The 22,132-nt window shown below is 42.6% G+C and overlaps 1 protein-coding gene across 2 annotated transcripts in view; it reads right to left on the reverse strand.

Moving 5' to 3' along the window:
- The window catches only part of PSD3 (pleckstrin and Sec7 domain containing 3), a 264,762-nt gene extending 246,263 nt beyond the window's left edge, over positions 1-18,499 (reverse strand). The window contains exons 1-2 of one of the 2 annotated variants that reach the window (XM_054719991.1): positions 17,339-18,499; positions 13,639-14,034 (exon numbers count right to left, since the gene is read on the reverse strand). In XM_054719991.1, the coding sequence (XP_054575966.1) occupies positions 13,639-14,034; positions 17,339-18,381 (1,439 nt within the window). In that variant the 5' untranslated portion in view covers positions 18,382-18,499. Of the gene's footprint in view, positions 1-3,150; positions 3,394-13,638; positions 14,035-17,338 lie in introns of those variants that run through there. The other variant, XM_054719993.1, reaches the window with a different exon arrangement.
- Positions 18,500-22,132: the final 3,633 nt, after the last annotated feature.

The following is a 22,132-nucleotide window of genomic DNA, read 5'->3' on the forward strand; positions in this document are numbered from 1 at the left end:
ACGAACTCCTATCTGGATTGTTACCATTGGCACATACTCCTGTCATAGTTCAAATTAAATTTAAAAGCTGTAAGGATTATAGACTGTACTGGGAAGTCATGGAGGCAAACAGAGAAACTGACACTAGATGGAGTCCACTAATAACACAAGCAAATTGTTTAAATTAAAAGCTTTAGAAGCACTGATCAGACATGAGACTTGTATAAAACAAAACAAGGAGAGACTTACAAATTACCTTCACAGCAACAGAAGAAATGGAGCAATTTTGGGAGAAGCAAAAAGTTTGTTAGTATTTAGTACTTACTCTGTGCCAGGCATTTTCACATATTTTACCGGCTCAATAACCATGGGAAAAAGATGCTGTCCACAAGTTACAGTCCAGGAACTAGGAGCTAAGCAGTTAGTTAGCACCGCTACTAACTCCTGGAACACAGAGATAGAAAGGCCGCCCTAGAAACACAGATAACCCCTCCAAGAGCAGACACCGCTGCGTGGCGGAGGGCACTCTGCGCCAGCAGATGGAAAGATCGCAGAAGAACGGCAGGTCCTGACAACCATTTCACTCTTACTCCCAGCATGGGTCACATGCCACGATGAGGTACAAGTGTTGCAATGCCATTCTCCATATTCAAAGATGATGAAACCAACACATTATTGACAGGGCAGGACAGGAGCCTAATGATGTTCCCACTAAGTGTTGATGGATTTGCACTAACTGACCCACTTTTCCCTCCCAGCCCTCCTTGCCACCAAAGGCCAAGTTCAAGAGGTGACCGATGGCTAGGAAGAGGGGCCCCCTATGGGGTACAGGCACTATAAAGGTGCCACCTGGAACCCTGCCACATGCTTACAGCATAGCCACAACTCTAACTCCTCCTCAGGTGCCTCACATTAATTAGAAAGAACAATCCTGTATAATAAAGATGTAATATGCAAATGGTCATTATGCCGTGAAGCGTAATGACCGACCACATAACCCCGTGGTTGGCAAACTGCGGCTCGCGAGCCACATGCAGCTCTTTGGCCCCTTGAGTGTGGCTCTTCCACAAAATACCACGGCCTGGGCGAGTCTATTTTGAAGAAGTGGCGTTAGAAGAAGTTTAAGTTTAAAAAAAAAGAAATTTCAATCGTTGTCCTGTTGATATTTGGCTCTGTTGACTAATGAGTTTGCCGACCACTGCGCATAACGACCGGATCACAGATCAGCAGGAGGGAGGGGCAGCGAGCTACAAGTGGGCGGTGGAGAGCTACAGGAGGGGGCAGGGCAGCAAGCTATGAGGGGAGATGGGGGAGGAGGGACAGGGGAAGAAGCTACAGGAGGGTGGGGCAATGGGCGGAGAGCTACTGGAGGGTGGCAGTGAGCTACTGGCGAGCTACTGGCGCACGGATTCGTGCACAGGGCTACTAATTTAAACATAATAGTAGCCAAGGTTTATTAATATTAATCTAGCTTTTATTAATGCAGGAGAAATTTTGCTAAATACTTCCCATGCACTGCACCTCAATTAATCCTCACACCACAGACTCCTCATATTAGCATCTCTACTTTACATGTGAAGAAACCAAACAAGAGTACTTAAGTAACTTACTAGAGGTCCAACAGTAAGAAGTAGAGGTAAACTTAAACCAATGGGCCTACAATGCCGAGGTCCAGGCTCATAACCACTATGCATTATGCCTCACAAAATATGTTTCACGTCCTTTTTTTCAAGCACTCTCTTTGTCCTTTATTATTAAAGCTATGAAACAAAACATCCACTTAGAAAGAAGTAAAAACTTTATACTGATGGGACACCTAAGACAAATGATATAAAATACTGGACATACGCGGGAAGAGATCAACCAAAGAACTGGTATGCATATACTCATAACCCATGGACACAGAAAATAGGATGGTGAAGGCCTGGGGCTGGGGTGGGGACGGGCTATAAGAGGTCAATAGGAGGAAAAAGGGGACATAAGTAATACTTTCAACAATAAAGATTTAAAAAAATAAAATACTGGAAATATGAACTTAAAATTATGAACTTAAAAATCTATAAACAAGGCAAAAAATACCAACTTAACCAATACATACCCACAAAAACACCTGCTATAATCAGCTGACTAGCCTGTATGTTCAAGCACTGGCGTTCGCACAGGCTCTGGGGTGTTCAAAAATCCTTTAACCCTAAGCATCTCAAGAAGGGACATAGCCCTAGCCGGTTTGCTCAGTGGTTACAGCATCAGCCTGCAAATTGAAGGGTCTGGGCTTCGATTCCAGCGAAGGAAACGCAGGCTCGATCCCCAGCCCTGGTCAGTGTGCCCACCAGGATGTGTGCAGGAGGCAATCAATCGATGTATCCCTCTCAAATTGATGTTTCTCTCTGTGTGTCTCTCCCCTCCCTTCCACTCTCTCTAAAAACCAAGAGAAACAAATATCCTTGGGTGAGGATCAACACAAAAGGACTGGAGGTAATGTCAGTGCACTTGGCCGGAGCTCCTTTGTTACCATCACTGAGGTCACACCCTGCACTTGTCTATCCCTGCGGAACATGAACACAGAGAGAGACCCTCCCAGAGATAAACTGTGCGGCTGAAAGTCCCTCAACTCCAGAAAAAACACACCCACAGAAACAACCCCTATGACTTTTTTCTTTAGACGACTGGCTAGCCTTTGAAGTTTCAAACCAAATGCCGAATTCTAAGACAAATCATGTTCTATCCCAACAACACAGTCCCTTTAGAGCAGTGATACACCGAAACAAGAATGATGGCCTTGTGCCCTGGCAGAATGGACCCCACTGAATGACCAGCTCAACTTGGTGACCTTCCAATGCCTGAATGAAGTTCCAGTTTCACAAAAGGTATCTGAAAGCGCACAGTCTGGGAGCACCAGGCTACGTCCCACCACCAGTCTATGCTGGGAGACGTCTCATCTGGACTAAACATCAGAAACCCCTAACAAATGCACCCTTTTCATTTCTGTCACCTAATTTAGAAAACAGCCTCTAAGAATGATCATTCTCCTAAGTTTCTAAGACTTTCTTACAATGTTTTTCATTTGAAATAAAGCAGCTTAACATCAAGGCATTTTCTGTAACTACCATCGTATGCATTATCCAGCAGGGCCCAGGACCAAACAAAGAAAACAAGCGGAATTCCAGTTACCTCCATCGGCAAACCGTCTGCCCATAATTCTGTCACAGATGCAAACAGCATTCTCCCGGTCCATCTGCTCAGCAAGCCTTCATCGTCTGCAAGGGCCCTTTTAATGGACTTCCACAGCTGCTTCTGTGGTGCGTGCACACGGCTGCACACAGACTCCACAGTGACATGCTCCCAGAATGCCACTATATCCCTCAGGGGCTGAGGGGCAAGAACTTGAAAAAGTTGAAGGACTTCCCCCTCTGCCCAGCCTCCCCTCTCAACAGGCAGCTTCCCTCCAAGAGCTCTGCTTCAAAAGTCCAGACCCAGTGAGGTCACACATGACCTCACAAACCTCCAGCTTAACTCTTTGGAAGCCGGGCAGCAGGCTGGCAATAGGGAGCAAGTTCAACCGGCTTAGTTTATATGGAGCCGTGGCTGCTTATGGGAAAAAGACAAGGTTGTCCAACACCATTTAAAAAAAGCAAGTCAACTCTGCATTTTCTTTTATAGCACGAAGGTTTTTGAAGTACTATTTTTAAGGACCATAATTTCCTAGAGCAACACACATTCCTGGCCCTAAAGGAATGACTGAAATAGGCAACAAGATTGATCTAATTCATTAATTATAGACAGTTCAGCTGTGTTAGATTCACACTTAATCTTTTATGTGATTTGTTTTCCAACTTCCAGTTTTGTGCCTGTCTTTCTGCTATTGTTGATGTGAAAATAGTCATGTGTCCTGTCATTCAAATCCTGGTGTCAGACAACCAGAAGTGGGCAACACTCCCAGCTGTCAGACCAGCAGCAACTGCCACAGCCCATCTGAGAAGCTGGGAGCTGGGAGCTGGGCAATCTGATCCACAGGACAGCCACCAGACCTCACTAATGGATAACAGAGTCCGCACCAGTGCCCTGACAGGCAAAGGAGCCGGTTTCACTTCATTTTCTTTCCCAGGCGTTTTCTTTGGGCTCCTGCTGCTATTTCTGTTGGGATATGGGAATTATAAGGATCAGGAGATAAAATAACTAAAAGTTACTTTACAGACAGCTGTAGATAAAATTACATACTCTCAAAGAAAATGTAATATGCGCTTTCAACAATGTCTTGGTTCACCCAGAAAATGATAACTTACAGTCCAGCAATTTTATTCCTAAATATATACCTAGCCTAGAGAAACCCTCCCATGTGTGCACACGATGCCACGAATCACAATATTCATGGCCATGCCATGCCGTGCCATTTGAGATAACAAAAATACAAGACAGTCAAAATGTTCATCAATAGGAAAGTTATAGTGTATATTCATGTAATGAATTCTATACAGCAATTCATAAATTGGGGTTTATGAATCAATAAGAATGAGTTTGAAATACTGAGCAAAAACAAGCAAGTTACAAAAGGAAACAAGAAGATAGCATCCACATGAAGTTCAAAAGTGTATGAAAGAATACTGTATATTGTTTGTGGACGCACACCTATAAACACCCACAGGTAATGGCTGCCTTCAGGGAAAGGAAGAGAGGAACGGGACCAGGGAGGCATCCACAGGAGTTTGCGATTCACCCATGATGTTTTATTTCTGAAACTGGCTGGTGAGATCATGGGTCTCTGTTGTTTTCCACACGTCTGGTATGCCTGAAATGTTTCAGAAGCTGTAAAGTGGCAACGGCATCCTGGCTACCTTTTTGAGAACAGCTGCATGTGTTCAGTCCAGCAGATTAACAGAACGGGAGGCAGAGGTGCATTATCCCCTCAACTCCCAACTTCAACCCCCCAACCCAAGCAGCTGTTACTCTTTCTGCCTCGGTTTGGTTCCATTGGAAAGTCATCCTGCCCCAGCTCCCCCACAGCCATTTACACATGTCCACCTCCTCCTTCAAAGCCCACTGCGAAAAGCATGCTAAGTGGCCCCAGCCTGGGAGCCTTACTGTCTGGCTCTCTAGGTCCCGCACCAGAGTGATTTGTGAAGTCATCTGATCTGCCTCCTCCTTGGGAGACACCTAGTACCTAGCATAATGCAGCTGCTAATTAAGTTCTTCATTCAACAAAAACTGAGTATATGTGCTGGACCCTGTAATCGGGTCTCTGAGTCTCAAGACTAAAGACTTGAGTAGTTCACTGCCTCATAGGACAGGCCCATACCTGACTAAGTATTTAATATCATATAATGGATCTTAAAATAGTTGTTAGAGGAATGCTGAGTGTGAATAATGACCTTTTATGATTTTGTTTCACAATAATAATTATTCAATGTCTCTCATTTTCACTATACTAAAGACTCTATATTACCACTCTTGACTAGGAAATGTCAGCTTCCTTGTGTTGGGGAGCTGCTAAATAGAGTAATTATAACCACAATAAAACTACCATTAAATATCCTCACCTTCAAGGAACGCAAGGCTCTTAGAATTATTATTGCAGATATACCACATCCTAAGTCAATCTGACCACAGTCCATTTATACCAGGTGAGTTTGAAAAGTTTTGAAGACAATAGTTCAAGCAGTGCTGTTACTGCTAATAACAGTTATTATCCCCTTCCCCAGATAAGAACGTTGAGGGTTAGAGTGTTAATTCACCAAAAGTTGAACCAAAGCAGTCTGACTTAAGAACCCACACTCCTCACTAGGAAAAATGATACTGTTTCCTAGCAGAAAAATGGATCAAGACCTATATTTGTAGAGTAGGAATAGGCACACTATGATCACCAGACCAAAGATGACACGAGAAACCATTCTGAGCCTCACAGCCAGGGCCACTCAACTCACTTGTATAGAAACCTCTTAGGAGATTTCTCCCTGTAACAGACCTGCTCGCCTGAAGGAAGGAACTGTCAGCTTTGTATTCTGCATCTAAACAGTTTCCAGTGCTTCTCAAACTTTAAAGTGCTTATAAGTCACCTGGGATTTTGTTAAAATACACATGTAAGAGAGTAGTCGGGGTGAGGTCCCTTACACATTTCTAACAAACTCTAGGATGAGAGGTTGACAACCTAGGCTGAATATAAGATTCACCTGTTTAAAGCTATCACTGTACAGGTGACTCTCCAGTGATAAAGTTCAGGGAATCAGAATTTCAAAAAGCTCCCCACACAACTCTAATGTGCAGTCAAGTTCAAGAACCCTGTTCTAGAACTTTCCTACTTTAGATCTGTTCCATGGACCACTGTGCTTCTAGACCAGTGCTTCTCAAACTTTACTGTATGTAAACCGCCTGGATGTCTTCTTAAAAATGCAGATTCTAATTCAGGGTGGGGCCTGAGATTTTGCTCTCCTAACAAGCTCCCAAGTTTAGGGGACCAAAATGGTAATTAGAAAGATTGAAAATTTCAGATTAGTGTGTGTGGGCTTTCCTTTAATAATTCCAGGTTTGGAGACCAGCAGATATCTGGGGATCAAGGCTCAGGCACAGGCATATGAGGTAGCATATGAGGTGTGGGGATTATGAAGTCAAAGTATTTACCTAACATTGGTTTAGATGAAGCTTAATATTAATCCTCATTAGCATTCATGAGAAAGATTACATTCAACTTACCTTGCACCATGGTCACTCCGGTACTGAATAGTAAGGCTCTATTAGGGGCTTGAGCCAATTTAATATTATAGAAAGTGTGTAAGATCCATAGGAGAAAAAGAAAAGCAAGATTAAAACACAGGAAATGTACCTATTTGGGGTTTTGATAAGATAGTATTCCTATGGAAAATGCCTTCAAAAAACTATTTAGAGGTCTTCTTTTTTCTTCCTCAAACCATACTCAATGGACAACTTTCTCATCCAGTGTTGCAAATCTTGTGTTAAGTGACCTCTGCTGAGAGGAAATGTTATTATTGCTTTCTTTGAAAATTAAATATTACACTGATATATGAATAAAATGATTGCTGTATCACCAGTTCAAATATTAACTGCCAGCCCCGTTTTTATTTAGAGCTACGATTCTCCTTGTAATAACACATAGCGCCAATGTCCTTTACCATTTGAGGTCTTTTAGTATATTCCTTAATAAAAGATCATCCACTGAACCAGCACCCACAGCCCCCTTCACACCAACACCCACCACTATCCTGGGCATTACTATGTTTGTTTTAAGGCTTAAACTACAGAATTAGAAGTTTCTGGGAAACCCTATTTCCAATTCAGGAACATTTCCTGATGCCATCCCCAGTTTATACGAGAGCCACCCAATAAACAGAAAGAGCCAAAACCACCCGAGCCAGGGCCAGGCCTGCCTGAGGGCAACCAGAACAGCAAGAGCAAGGACCGGAGCACTTAGTTTCCACACTGTTCTCCATGACAACCAAGCCACTGTCAGAGAAGGGAGGCAAGTGCAGAAGAGCTGCCAGGAAACTCACCAGAGAGAGCACATTTTCTCCGGACGGAACTGGAGAGATGCGCAACAGACCACTCCTCACTCTCCAGGAGCTCGCTGGCACCCACAGCTGCAAGCCTCACCTCTAAATGGACTCCCAGTCTCTCCAGCTGAGCTGCAATCCCACACTCTCACTAGCATTTGCACGTGAAGGACTCTCTCGCTTTCCTCAAATTTAACTGTTTCAACTGCCCCACTCCAGGGTGCTCTCCTGCAAACTCTGCTGTTCTCCCGGACTCCTGAGGTCCTTACTTGATTTCATGTCATCCAGGCTTGAAATCTCACAATCCTTTTGGCTCAGTTTGCATGTCCTGTGTTCAAACATCCACCAAATCCTTCTGGTTTTTCATTTTCACCAACCTTTTTCTTACGTTTTCTTATTTTCCTGTTGTTCAGACGATTGTGAAACCCATGATAGGTTTACAATGAATATCCACAAACCAGAACTTAGCAAATTTTTACAACAAAACTGTAGATTGGGTGGTAGCTTATCTCCACTTTCCCAGTAAGGAATCAGAGGTTCCTTGAAATGAAGCAACTTACCCCAAACCAGGCAGCCAGTAAAGAGGATGACTTGACCTCCTGTTGTCTGTATTTATGCTGCCCTCCTGCAGTGCATTGTACTCTTATGGAAAAAAGTGATATTTCAGGAAATTCAGATTATCTTAGAGTTTGGAGGCCTGTGCTGGCAGCTCAGAGGGTGCTATGGGTCTTGAATACATGGTGAGTGGCAAGATGACTGTTTTCAGGTGCTACTGTTGCTGGTATTATTATTCATTTTCACTTATTTCTCTCCTATGATGTAACCAGGCCTTGTTAAGCCACTTGATCTTCTTTTCTTGACTTTTTCCCCCACGTGATTATAATCTCATCTTCTTCACCCTTCAATACCAGATAGGTTACACTGGGGAAGGTTCCTGGATTGTAATTTACTAAAGATCACACACCTAGTAAGTAACTGAAGCAGCATTCGAACCCGGATATGACTGGCTCTGAAACCTAGTAGAGCCCCCACCCCATTACAGAGCAAGAAATCCTTTATGGTTAAACAAACAAAAACATCACCATTACAACTGCTTCAGGAAGCTGGAAAGAGAAAAATGAGAACCTATTTTCTACAGAACAAGTTTTAAAATGTGAAAGAATAACACTGAAAAGATCCAGAGAGCCACAGCCACCAATACTGAACCCTGCGGTGAGAGCCTCCTGCTCTGAATGAGAGAGGAGCCCGGAGCTGGGAGCTGGGAGCTCCATGGTCAGCCAGCTCTCCAAAGGCAGTTTCACAAGATCAAAATCTGTTCCTCTGGCACCAGCTTAACTAGATCACGTGATTTTAGTATTTCCACAAGCCGGTTAAAATGCCTGCAGGTTTTTAATTGGGGATGTAAAAAATTTTTTGAAATCATACACCAACAAATTTCTGTATTCATCTTGTCTCATGTGACTTTTTTCCTAGGCAGAAAGACACTAAGGAGAGAGACTAGCTGAGGAAGAAAGAGGATCCTCCTAAATGCCAGCATTCCACTTGAGAAGGGGGAAAAACAAGAGGAAGGCACCAAACCACAACTATCAAATTCAGAGTGGACCCACATCCTGCGGAGCACTCTCCTCAGGCATCTCAGTGGCACACAGATGTAATCCACCTCCTCTGCTGCACTGGTCTCCTGAGTACTCGGTATCCTCAGCCATATCCGAGAGAAAAACTGCGAGGCTGAGACATAAAATGTATCTATGACACTAAAAAGGTCAGTTTAAAAGGAGGTTTTATATATCTCAGAGAACCAAAAGAGAAGCTTCTGCCAGAGTGCTGTATTTGCTTTCTCTCTCTTCCTGTCTGTCCAAACCTAAGCTCAACAGAAATGGGCAATATTCAGCTCCGTTAATGGTCACAATGACAACATCTGTGCCTGACAGTCTCCGGGCCAGAACTTACTGATTGAAGTTGCAGTCATCAGCTGATGGGCCGACGAGGGAGAAGCACCCAGACACAAAGGAACCCATTGGAACATGTGTTACTGTAAGTCTCTAATTATCCTTTCTAATTTTGGAGCCATGTGACTGGACTTCACACAGCACCGCTGACCCACCAGCCTGAGTGCTCTGTAGCTGGACCACAAAGGGAGGGGATGCTACTCTTTGCTCCTTCATTAAAATATTGTATTACATTCACAGGGCTACTTCCTGGCGGACATGCGGTTCCCTGGCTCACACTCGGTGTTCAGAGCACTCGGAGCACCTGAGAGAATTTAACTCTTCCTGTCTAGATTTACTCCAGGATCTTAAAAGACGTTTTCACCTTATGAAGAGTGAACTATTTGATATCACAAAGGTATATAATCCTTTAAAAGACAAACAGTGAGCACACATACTCTTTAAACATGTCCTTTCTAACCTGATATGAGAATACTGCAGATTTGAATATTTCCTTCTGTGACTTAAGTGGAGAGAGTAATAGGGAAGAACAATCCCCCTCTAGCTTTTGGCCAGCAAAGTGCGGCTCACTCCCAGACTGGAAGGTACTTCCTGAGGGGGAACTAGATGTGCTCAGGTGCTACACCATCCTCATCACCTTTCCAAACATTCTACCTTTCTCTAAAGCAGCAGCAATGGAGAACAGTGTCTCCTGGGTTCAAGAGAAATCAAATACTACCACTGACATCATTTTCAGCGACTAACGGCACTTACTGAAACAGAACAGGGTTAAAAAAATATATACATAAGAAATGCCAAACAAGTGTCTTTTCGTTTTGAAACAAAATTTGCCTGGGCTCAAATCCTGGGTATGCCCCTTACTATCCATGTGACTTAGAGCAAGTTGCTCAACTGTTCTGTGCCTCAGTTTCCTTGTCTGGAAAATGAAGACATTAATAGTTCCTTTCTCCCAGCTTATAAAGAGAATTAAGCACCATGTATTTACTAAATAATAAAACCTATGGGATGCATATGATATAAAACTGTGTTCAGAGACTTACCTAAAGTATTTTATAATATTTTCTACTGGCTGTCAACTAACATTAAAATACCTCAACAGGGATGGGCTTAATTTTCTTGGATCATGTCAAGCTGGAATCACAGAAGCATCATCAAGGAGATGGATATCATCCCCTTGCCTTTTTTCCTTCTTCAGAGTTTACTTTATCCAATTCAGTCAGGACTCCTCCCCCACCCCAGCCCTGCCCAGTCCACTGCCAAGAAAACAGGAGGGGCTGGCGAATAGATATGGAATGCTAGGCATGTGTCCTTATTTTGTTTATCATTTTTCTTGTGTACATATCACGTTTATTAATACACAGTTAAAATTTGTTTTCCTTGAATCCTACCACTGTAGCTCTGAGTCTTGGCTGAGGGAAGTCAATCCTATTCACTACTGTGCAGTCAGCATTTTAGTCTGGATTCCCTTCGTAGGTTCAATACCTCCTTGTCTGCCTCCTTACCTCTGCAGAAGAATGCTTCAATGCAGAAGAAATTTTTAAAAGCCGGCTCATTGATTACTTTAAAATTTATGGAGACATGTTTATTAACGATTTGGTAAATTTTTTTCTCCAACTGAAACACACCACCAACAACAAAAAGCAGCTCTATAATCACCAGCTCAGACTTCTGGCTCTACAGACATAAAGCACTGAGAGAAATTAGATCAAATGAAAGGATAAAGATGAGACCAGGCAGCTAAAATAGTGAATGTACCTGGTCTAGGAGTCAGGCCATTTGAATTCTGGTACCGAATCTATCACCAGGTAAATCCATCCCACCAAACTGGTGCTCAGATTCTTGGCTGTAAAACAAGGCTATCTAGGGCCCCACTTCAAAAGCTGGAAAATGTCATAATCCTTCTACCTACATTACAATTCTTCTGGTGCGGCAACTCCTCCAAGGCACCAAGAGGCAGAGGGGGTTAAAAAAAACCACATGCAAGTTATCACAGTTTCTTTAAAATTCTTAAGATCACTGAGACTGCCCTATCCTTTTTAACCCTGAACATAGACATAGACATGAGGAAAGGTGCCCAGAGCTGGGTGAGAAGTTCGGCTGGCTCCTCTCTAAGATGCTTCTCATTCAGTCTTATCGTTGGGCAAGATCTCATGGTCCAACAATGCGCATGACGCAGCTGAAACCTTATCTCAAGGAGGCTGAAGTACACCCCTGTCTCAATCTGAGGAGCTAAAATACTATCACCGACCCCCACATCCTTAACTAACTCTGCCCTACTAATGATGGCACTTAAGCTGGCCCCAAGGATGATGACTTCCTATTCTCAGGGAGCAGACCACACTTTAGATACACCTTTCACCCAATTCCTTCCTGTTCTGACTCTGTGATTTTTATTTACTTACCCTCCCTGTGGCTTCTGTAGCAAAGTCAATTGGCCTAAGACACTCAGTTCCCCAACCTATTTTGGGTCTGTAATAAAAGTAACTTTCGCTTGTCCCAGAAAGTGGGATTGGAATTTCAATGAAAATTTCTGCATCGCCTGTGCTATATAGCATTGTAGCACAATTGTCAGTAGCACCTTCCACTCAGGGATGCCCCATCTCAGAGATGCAGGAAGTCTAAATGTGGGCTTATCAGCATCCAGCATCCAGTTCTGAATAACACATTTACTCAAGTTCTTGCTTTGTACTAGGTACTCTGCTGGATACTTTATTTTTCCAGTATTTTTTATTGATTTTTTTTTTTTTATAGAGAGAGAGAGGGAGAGTAAGAGAGAGAGAAATATTGATGTGAGAGAAACATCAATCAGCCACCTCCTGCCGGCTCCTCTCCCTCACTGAGAACTGAGCCTGCAACCCGGGCAAGTGCCCTGACCAGGAATCAAACTGGCCATCTTTTGGTGCATGGGATGACCCTCAACCAACTGAGCCACACCAACCAGGGCTCTGCTGGGTATCTGAATCTCAATTAGCTCTTTAAATTTCACAGTCACACAGAGCACTGGGGATCATTAACCCTATTTTGCAAATACATAAAGCAGGTTTCAGAGAGAAGAAGTGGCTTGCCCAAGTAATTCAGACCAATGTTTTCTGCTTTTGAAATCTGTGTTCTTTTCATTATCTCACTGTGACCCAAGAAGACAACCAACATCCGTGGTCCATTTCACACGGAAACGCACAGCTACATATTATAATGTCCCAGTCTTGAATGTGCTCATCCAACAAACTATAAACCATAAACAAACTGGTGATAGAAAATGCTTAATACAGGATGAATTGCTCATAAAAAGAGGTTCCTTGAAAAACTGTACTATGCATACTGACATTTAATTAAAGCACTGAGCTTTAAAACAGTTTATCCCTATTTAACCTCCCTGACACCTCCACCAACACACACTAACACACTTAAATTTAGGAAAACTATGTCAAAACTAAATCCATAAAATCTTTGGGAAGTTTAGCATGCTCTGCCCACCCATGGAGATGTTAAAGGACAAGTAAACAGCCCGAGGATGATGAGCAAGAGGAAATGAAGTGCTAGATAACCCTTAAATAGGGATCACTAAATGACAGGTATGGCACATAGAACCCATATAATATCATTTTATCTCCCAGGTAGACAACTCTTAACATAGAGAGAATATGTATATCTTGACCGAAGCATCAGCTCTCTCCAGCACCCACACAATCAGATCCTTCCCTGCCGTCCCAGGAACAGGACGACTGCCCGACAACAGGACCTTCCAGAGCAAAGGGCTGCAAGAGACTTTGGTGACCATCTAATCCACACCCCCAGCTTTCAATTAAGGAATCTCTGGCCGAATCAAACAACCTGCTCCACGTCATCAACCAATGTCAGTGTCAGAATGAAAGCCGAGACCTATCCGTGTCCTTTAACAGCACCAGGCCCTGCCACCAAAGCTGCGTCATCAGAGCTGACATCTCCTCCTCCTCACTCACAGGTGTGTGTTCAGGGGTGTGGCCACTGTGTACACGGTCATCCAATAAATGAGGGACCGCAGCTTGCCAATTTGGCAAACCACTAAAGGGTGCTCTACCTGCCCCTGAAACCCAAATCATGTCTTACTCACGTCATTCATTTATATCCACAGAAACTGGCCAAATGCTTTTCAAATACATTCCACACTCTGATTTCCCAAAGAGAAAATGATACAAAAGCCACCAGCATGAAAACAGAGATGGGGCTAGTACCTTCCCCAGAAGGCAATCTCCGGGGTGCCTTTCATGTAGATGGATTCCCCAGCGCCACTGAGCCCATTGGTGATCTCGCTAGACGAGCCCATCACGATCCCGCCGTCTGCGGACACGCTCAGGATGTCTTGCTGTCCCCCCACTGACGTCCTCTCCAGGAACTGACCGCCTTCCTTAATGCGCTGCTGTATCATGGGAGTGAGGGGCATCTCGAAGCTGAAATAGCTATCGGGCTCTGAGTATAATGTCTCCAAGGACTCAGCACTGTAGTATAAAGAAGTGTTGTCCAAGATGGTTTCAAACTGGGAGCTGTACACATCCGTGGAGTCCTCCGTGTACCCGGGCCCAAGGATGTCATCCTCTCCTCCCGCAAAGTGCTCCTCGTGGTCAAGAATCCTGCAAAGAAATGAGAATGAAGAATTTCAATATCAGGTTAACTTTTCTGTTTTGATTCTTTCCCCCCTTCAACCATATAAAAAAATAATGTTCTGTAGAGCTAACACTTGTATTCACTGGGCTTATGTCCTAATATATTTGGGAAGGAAGATACCATAGAAACAAATTCAGGTTGAAAAACATAGCCTACATGTGCTACACTACCCTCAAAATAATTTAAGAGGTTCAAACTAGTTTCCTAGTATGTGAATACATTCGTCCAATGAATATTTCAATAAAGTATTTCCATTTTAGCCAACTAAACTCCACATATTCAAATAATTAACAGCTACCGTCATGCTTAATTTTAACAGAAGCAAGTAAATATGTTGTGTAAACTTAATGGAGTAAAAATACACTAAGCTTTCATCAGTCTATTAATACTTTCTGATTTAAAGACCAAGCACCCTCAAGCAGATGACTACATTAGAATCCGAGGGCTGCCCCCTGCTGACCATAAGGCAGCACTGCAGAGAGATTCCAAGTCCAAAATTAGACAGTGAATGACCTTTAAAAAAAAAAAAAAAGCCCACAGAATGTTTACCACAAGGCTAACCAAAACAGTGAAAACCTAGAAAAAATTTGTAAGTTAACATACAGGGGTGTGGGGCATTAATTAATTAATATGTATCAGGTTCTTCAAATATTAAAAATGAACATTAGGATAACTAGGTAAAAATTTTAAAACTCAGTTAAGCACATGAGGTCAAGAATTAGAAAAACCTGGAGCTGGATTCTGGGTGTGCTGAGTGCTAGCTATGTCACCTAGCAACTTAACCTCTCTGAGCCTCAGATTCCTATAAATAGAAACAAAATAAAAATAGGAATAAAAATACCTCATAAGTAATCTACATTCCTCCTAGATATTGCCAGCATTCACCTTCAACAATACAATTGTCTTGGTTGTTTTTAAATGACTGAAGGCCTACCACGTACCAAGAGGGTTTCTGTCTCTCTAAGGCTTCTCACTATACTTGGAATAAATGAAAAGTTCCTATGATAAAGCTCCTGATTCCCACCACTCTCCCCAGCTCCTTATGCTCCAGCCACACTGGTGGAGTGTCAAGTCTTCAAACTTGTCATAAGGCCCTTGCTTCACACAACTCCAGGCAATCCAGCCTCCTCTGCCCTTGTGGGTCCCTCTCCCTGGAATCTTCTCCCTCCGTTCGTTCTCTGCCTGGCTAACTCACAGTCATTCCTCGAGGCTGAGCCTAATGATCACCTCCAGAGAAGGGCCTTGCTCAAGTCACCAAATGAATTAGCCTCTCCTGTATTCAAATGATTCTTTCTAGTGTGTTTCTCTCCTTTAGCCTACAGAACCTAGCACAATTTGTGGTTCTACAATTACTAATATGTTTATGTGGTCAATGCTGATCTTCAGCAGTAAACTACATGAGGGCAGTGACCATGGGCTGTGTCTATTTTTTGTTTTGGTATTTTTTGCTCATCCTCACCGGAGGATATTTTTCCATTGATTTTTAGAGAGAGTGGAAAGGAGAGGGAGAGACACAGAGAGAGAAACCTCAATGTGAGAGAGACATATCGATTGGTTGTCCCTGCATGCACTCCCCGAGCAGGGCCAAGGATTAAGCCTACAACCAAGGTATGTGCCCTTGATCGGAATCAAACCCAGGATCCTTCGGTCCATAAGCGACGCTCTATCTATTGAGCCAAACCAGCCAGGGCGGCTGTGTCTATTTTAAACATTCCTTTATGTATGCCCAGCATCTAGCAGTGTCAAGGACATGGAAGACAATCAAAAAATATTTGTGGAAGAAAAGGAAGGAGGGAAGGCGGGAGGGAGGAAAGGAAAAAAGAATAATCTACACAACAGCAAAAGTGCATATTCCATGGAAATATAATTGCTGAGTCATGTGCCACATATCAGGGCTGCTTTTGAGGGAAGTCTGGATAATTTATGTGTTGGGGGGGTGGGAAAGGGGGTGTGGAGAGGAGGAGCCCTGATAGCCATTTCAAAGGAGCCTCACTCTCCTTGTACTTGTAATTAATTATAGGGGAAAAGGCATTTCCCTATCCCAACCAGACAAACAAAAAATGTCCTTCAGCTTTGACACTGATGCTCTCCCATAAGAACAATGAAATGTGGCGTCATGAAGACAGGGCAGAAAAGATGGTGCAAATCTGAAATGGTGCCTCAGGTGACTGCCGAAAGGAGGTCTGTGTGGCCAGACCACGCACACAGGAAGTGGAGAAAGACGGGGAGCGTGTCTTCCATGGACCCAGGCTCTAAGCTGGTGTGGATGTGATGTCAGAAATGAATGGAAAGACCAGGAAATACCATACGATGCTGAGTTTACTTAATAGGGACATAATCAAAACATGCTCTTCCTGTGAGAAGGGATTCTCATGTGAATGCCACAGAACAACTGAATTACACAGTCTATTTCTGGCCTCCTGACCTCCTCTCTAAACCTAAAACACTGAGCCATCCCCTCACTCAGAACCTCTGTGTTCATACATGTGTGTAGCTGGATGCAGGCACTGGTGTTGCACCCAGAAAATATGCCTGTTAGGATACAATGACTACAGGGTAAGTCAAGAGTCCAAATCTTTTCATATTATTAAAGACTAGAGGCCCGGTGCACGGATTCGTGCACTGGTGGGGTCCCCTGGCCTTGCCTGCACCCTCTCGCAATCTGGGACCACTTGGGGGATGTCGGACTGCCAGTTTCCACCTGATCCCTGCAGGCCAGGCTGAGGGACCCCACCAGTACATGAATCCGTGCACCGGGACTGTACTATGCATATAAGATCTTTGGTTAATCTCTTCCCACCCTCCCTTCTTCCCCCTTCCCTCTGAGATTCATCAGTCTGTTCCATGTTTCCATGCCTGTGCACTGAGCGTCTGCCCCCTGGTGGTCAGTGTACGTCATAGTTACCGGTCGAATGGTCACTTAGGCTTTTATATATATAGATAATTGTGGGGTGTTGTAGTTACCTTGATGTTGTGAAATTTGAAGCCTGTCAAATATAACAAAATGTCAGAAATGGATTCACATAGTTTAGCATTCACAGTCTCTCCATCATTCTGCTTTTCTGGTCTATACCTAATGGACAACTTGATAACAAGATCTCCTGAATATCTTGGAAACTTAGAAGGAATCTAGCTTACAGGAACTTCTCTTCTGTTGTTTGATAAAAAGGACCCAGAAAATTGTGAGCTGAGTTGTCAAAGCCAAGCAAAGATAAGTGTTTCCCACTATATGTGTCAGGCACCACAGACAGGAAGACTATGGGAGCTCACCTCTCCTTGTCTCTCTCCAGTTCAGGCTTCTCCTCACGATGGTCTTTGTTTTCCTTCAGGAAGACTTCATCCTCTCCACTCTCAATAAGAGGTGCGGAGGGAACTGTCCCCGAGCTAGTGGCGGGCCTCTCTGAAGGACCTCTCCAGGTGTCGCCCCCAACACGCTCGGTGAAACCAACTGAATTACACAAACCAGCAGAAGAGGTGAGGTGGCTTGGCAATTTGGAAAACCCCTTATTTTCAGGAGAGGTAGTCCTTTCCAAGGATGTCTCAAAATCCGCAGGCTGCCGGGTCTCTCTTTTCTTCCCTCCTGTCCACAATATCTCCACCTCTTCAAATTCCACATGTTTGACCCGGCCAGGCCGTCCCGTGGAGCTGCCTCGATCACATCCCCCTGCGTGCTCTCTCTGCAGGTCAGACCTCCCCTCTCTCAGGAAGCCAGTGCTGCCCGCAGAGCTGTGGGCTGCTGCTGGGCCCCCCAGGGAGGACCCGGGACAAGCTGGCTCCTGCACTCGGAGAGCCCCTTTCCTCCCACTGGCAGTTACCCGGGAAAGCTCCCCCTGAGCTTCTCCACTTAACAGCACTGTCAGATCCTCCTGGACGCGCAGAAGAACACCTTCCTCCGTCGTCACTTCCGCTGAAAGAGGTATATCTGGTGGTTTTTCCTGGCCAGCAGGGAACAGTTTGTTGGCTGTCTGTGTTTGATGACTGGCAGTGTCCAGCTCTTTGTCCACCTGCTGAACCGAGTGACTAGAAACAGCATCTGTGTCCAGTACCTTTGTAGCCTGTAACGTTCCAGAAGCTATTCTGGCTTCTGTAGCTTTCAGAGCTGAAATCAAAGAGTCTATGGGTTGTAAACTTTGTTCCTTGAGGTGACTTTGAGAGGAGGCCCCCCCAACATCGTTTGGTCCTTCTGTAATACTGTTGAGCACAGAGGGGTGGCCGGCATGAGGCTGGACCCCCTGCTGCCGCTGCGGGCAGCATGGCAGAGACTCTGCATCAAACTCGAGAGAAGTTCTTAGGCCTTCTCCACCGTCCTCCATGGTCCCATATTCTGGAAATTCGTTGGTGACATTCGGCGGGAGTAAAGTGCTTCCTCCATGATCACCTATGAAGAGAACAGAATGGACACATGACTGGTTTTGAACAACAGGTTCAATGTGTGTTAATAAATATCCACACCTATCAGGCACTCAGTAATCTTTGATTCTTTCACTGTCTCCTTCCCCCTTACCACTTCTCATAACCTTGCCAGTGGTCGCTGCCACTTACCACACAGGTGTTGGCAGAGAAGGAGACAATCTAATGACACGGGCCATATCTAAACCTACTTCGGATAAAGTCCCACACATGCAGCTCAGTTGCTGCACATGCAAAAAGAGATTAAAACAAGAATATGTATCACTTTCCAAATACTACTCATGAAACAGCAACTAAAATATTTATATTGGGCATAACAACAATAGCCTTATGATCCAGCCAACAATATTTGTGCAGCACAAGCTCTGAGATAGAGCCTCAGGAAAAAGATGTGAGCTATTTAAAGTCAGTAAATATTTTTTGAGCAGGAAGCCTCCCTGCTTCACTGTTTGATTTGTGGGGGTTGGGGAGGGGATGCTTTCAGAACATACCTGAGAAATAAGAGTGAAGTCAAAATGGAATAGGAAACTTAATATGTGGAGAAAATTTTCCAGAATCCCAAATGCATAAAATTTAAATGGTATCTAATGCAGAATCCCAATATATGAAGCAGTGAAAACAATAATTATTATGTATTTAAAATATTGGATCAAATTTACATTTTCTTATTCAAATGGCAGTCAGTGAGAACAAGGAAGATATTCTCATGAACAAAAAATTAAATTGGGGGGGGGGTTTATGGATAACAGTTACAGTCATATCAGCCCCAGTTTCCAATTTCCTTCTGAACTTCATTTTGGTTTCTTTGTATCAAGAAAACCCTCATCTATACTAGACATGTATATACTTACGTAGACAAATTTTTGAAAGAGGACATCTACTGTTTTATGTTTTTTTAATGTATTTTTACTGATTTCAGAGAGGAAAGGAGAGGGAGAGAGAGTTAGAAACATCAATGATGAGAGAGAATCATTGATCAGTTGCCTTTTGCACACCCCACACTGGGGATCAAGCCCGCAACCCGGTCATATGCCCTGACTGGGAATCGAACCAAGATCTCCTGCTTCATAGGTCAGTGCTCAACCACTGAGCCACGCTGGCCGGGCACTGTTGTTGTTTTTTTAAAGCACTGATAACTGCACGTGTCCTATCAAATGAAGTATTTGACAAATATCAGGTACTACACACTGAAATAACAGGAAAGACTTGATTCCAAGGCATGCACAAAATGAGGTGACTTGGAAACATGGATTAATATGTTATCCAGCAGCTATTCAAATTATGCAAAATTTATGAATAGTAATACATCTGAGTGCGCATACTGCTTCATATTCCATTTTTAAAATAATTTTAAATATATTTTTAAAATTAAATTTGCATCAAGTGTTGATGGAATCCAAGAAACACAGTTCTGTGATGGCAGGATTTAAAATACTTTCATGAGGCAGAACTAAGACGATGCAGCTGCTGCAATCTGAGGAGGAAGTGACTTTTCAAACCCTAATTTTGAAAAGGAAGACAGTGAAAAACAATAAAGGCCCCTCATCCTAGGATGGTATACTGACATATTTAGTTTTTCATTAAAGAATGCCATAGGACTTCCAATTTGTCCCCCTTTTAAGATTCAGTGGTTTTTAATACATTCATAACATTGAGCAGCCATCACCACTAATTCCAGAACATTTCATCACTGCCATCCTCCCCAATAATACACGTATTCATTAGCTGCCACTCCCCATTGCCCTGTCTCCTCAGACCAATCTACTTTCTGTCTCTATCGAGTTGCATATTCAGAACATTTCATGTAAATGGAATCATCCAATATAGCACTTTATGTATGTCTTTTTTCACTGACACAATATTTTCAAGATTTATTCACACTGTAGCATGTATTAGAACTTCATTCCTTGTTATTGCCAAATAATATTCAATTGTATAGATATACCAGTCTCTATAGTCATTCATCAGCTGATGAATATTTATGTTGTTCCAATTTTTGGATTATGAATAATGAACATTTGTATATAATAAAGAACATTTTTACATCTACATTTATTTTCAATACTCTTGGGTATACACCTATGAGTGAAATTTCTGGTTTATGCCTAATGTTTTGAGATACAGCCAGTCTCCCAAAGCAACTACATCATTTTATATTCCTACCAGCAACATCTGAGGGGTCCATCTCTTTTATTATAGTCATCCCAGGGGGTACGAAATGGTATGTCACTGTGGTTTTGATTTGCATTTATTTCCCTAGTGACTACATTTATTCTCCCAAGTATTTTATTCTTTCTGATACTATGGCATGTAGAATTGTGGGGGGTTTATTTAATTTCCATATTATTCATTGCTAGCATACAGAAATACAACTAGTTACTGTATATGGAACTTATATCCTGCAATCTTGCTGAATTTATTAGTTCTCAGCTTGTTTGTAGATTCCTTAAGATTTCCTCCTCTATACATGCCATCTCTAAATAGAGAGAGTTTTATTTTTTTCTTTCCCATCAGATACTTTTTCCTTTTCCAGCAGGATATTAAATAGAAATGGTCAGAGCAGAAATCCTTGTCTTGTTCCTGATCTTAGGAGAAAGCTTTTAGTCCTTCAGTACTAGGTATGATGTTAGCTGTGGGTTTTTCACAAACACCTGGTATCAGGATAAAGGAGGTCCATTCTACTTCTAATTTTTCAAGTGTTTTTATCATGAAAGTGTGTCAAACTTTATTAAATGCTTTTTCTCTGTCAATTGAGATGCTCATGTGGGTTTTGTCTTTCATTTTAGTAACATGATGTATTCTATTAATTGATTTTTATATACTAAACCAACCTTGCATTCCTGGAATAAATCGCACTCAATCATGGTGTATAATGTATAATACCTTTTATATGTTGCTGGATTCAGTTTTCTAGTATTTTTTGCATCTATATTCATAAGCAATATTGGTCTGTAGTTGTATTATCTTTTTCTGGTTCTGGTACTAGAGTAATGCTGACTTCTCAAAATGAATTGGGAAGTATTCTATATGGCATTTGTTTACACCTTTTTATACTTTTTTAGGCTTTAAACAGTTTTTTCTCCCTTCATCACTCTGAGGACTTTAGTTTCTTCAGAACTTTAAAGCTATAAATTCATTGTTAATATGCAATAAAAGGAAAAAAGTGAACAATCAAAAAACATGCTTTTCTTTCTTTAACACAGTTAAATATCTTAAAATGATTAGAGAAGGACTTAGTTCATAGTGGGAAATATTTCCTTCAGAGTTTATAATGCTTTTCATTATTTTACAAGCTAGAGTATAGCTTTCCAAAAATTCATGATTACAGAATAGAAAATTCCTGAAGAAATCTAATAATTCATTGACATAACATAATTGAGAAAATAGGCTCTAAGGAATAATGTACTTACCAACATGACACAAGCAATCAAAACCAGCTTGTCTATCCCACCTCTGCTATGCCTACATCCCTTCCCTCCCCTCCATCTCTGCTGGTAGTGAGGTACAATAGGATGTGACTTCTACCTTTTCCCTGAAATTTAAAAGTATCTTCTGAAATGGTCATCCAATGTCCAGCCTCGTTTTTCCACTTCATCTTATGTACCATAATCTTTCTAAAACAAAAATTTAGGTTGCTTTCAGTAGTTCCCCATT

Source organism: Eptesicus fuscus, chromosome 8 (assembly GCF_027574615.1).
Source record: "Eptesicus fuscus isolate TK198812 chromosome 8, DD_ASM_mEF_20220401, whole genome shotgun sequence".
NCBI classification, from domain to species: Eukaryota; Metazoa; Chordata; class Mammalia; order Chiroptera; family Vespertilionidae; genus Eptesicus; species Eptesicus fuscus.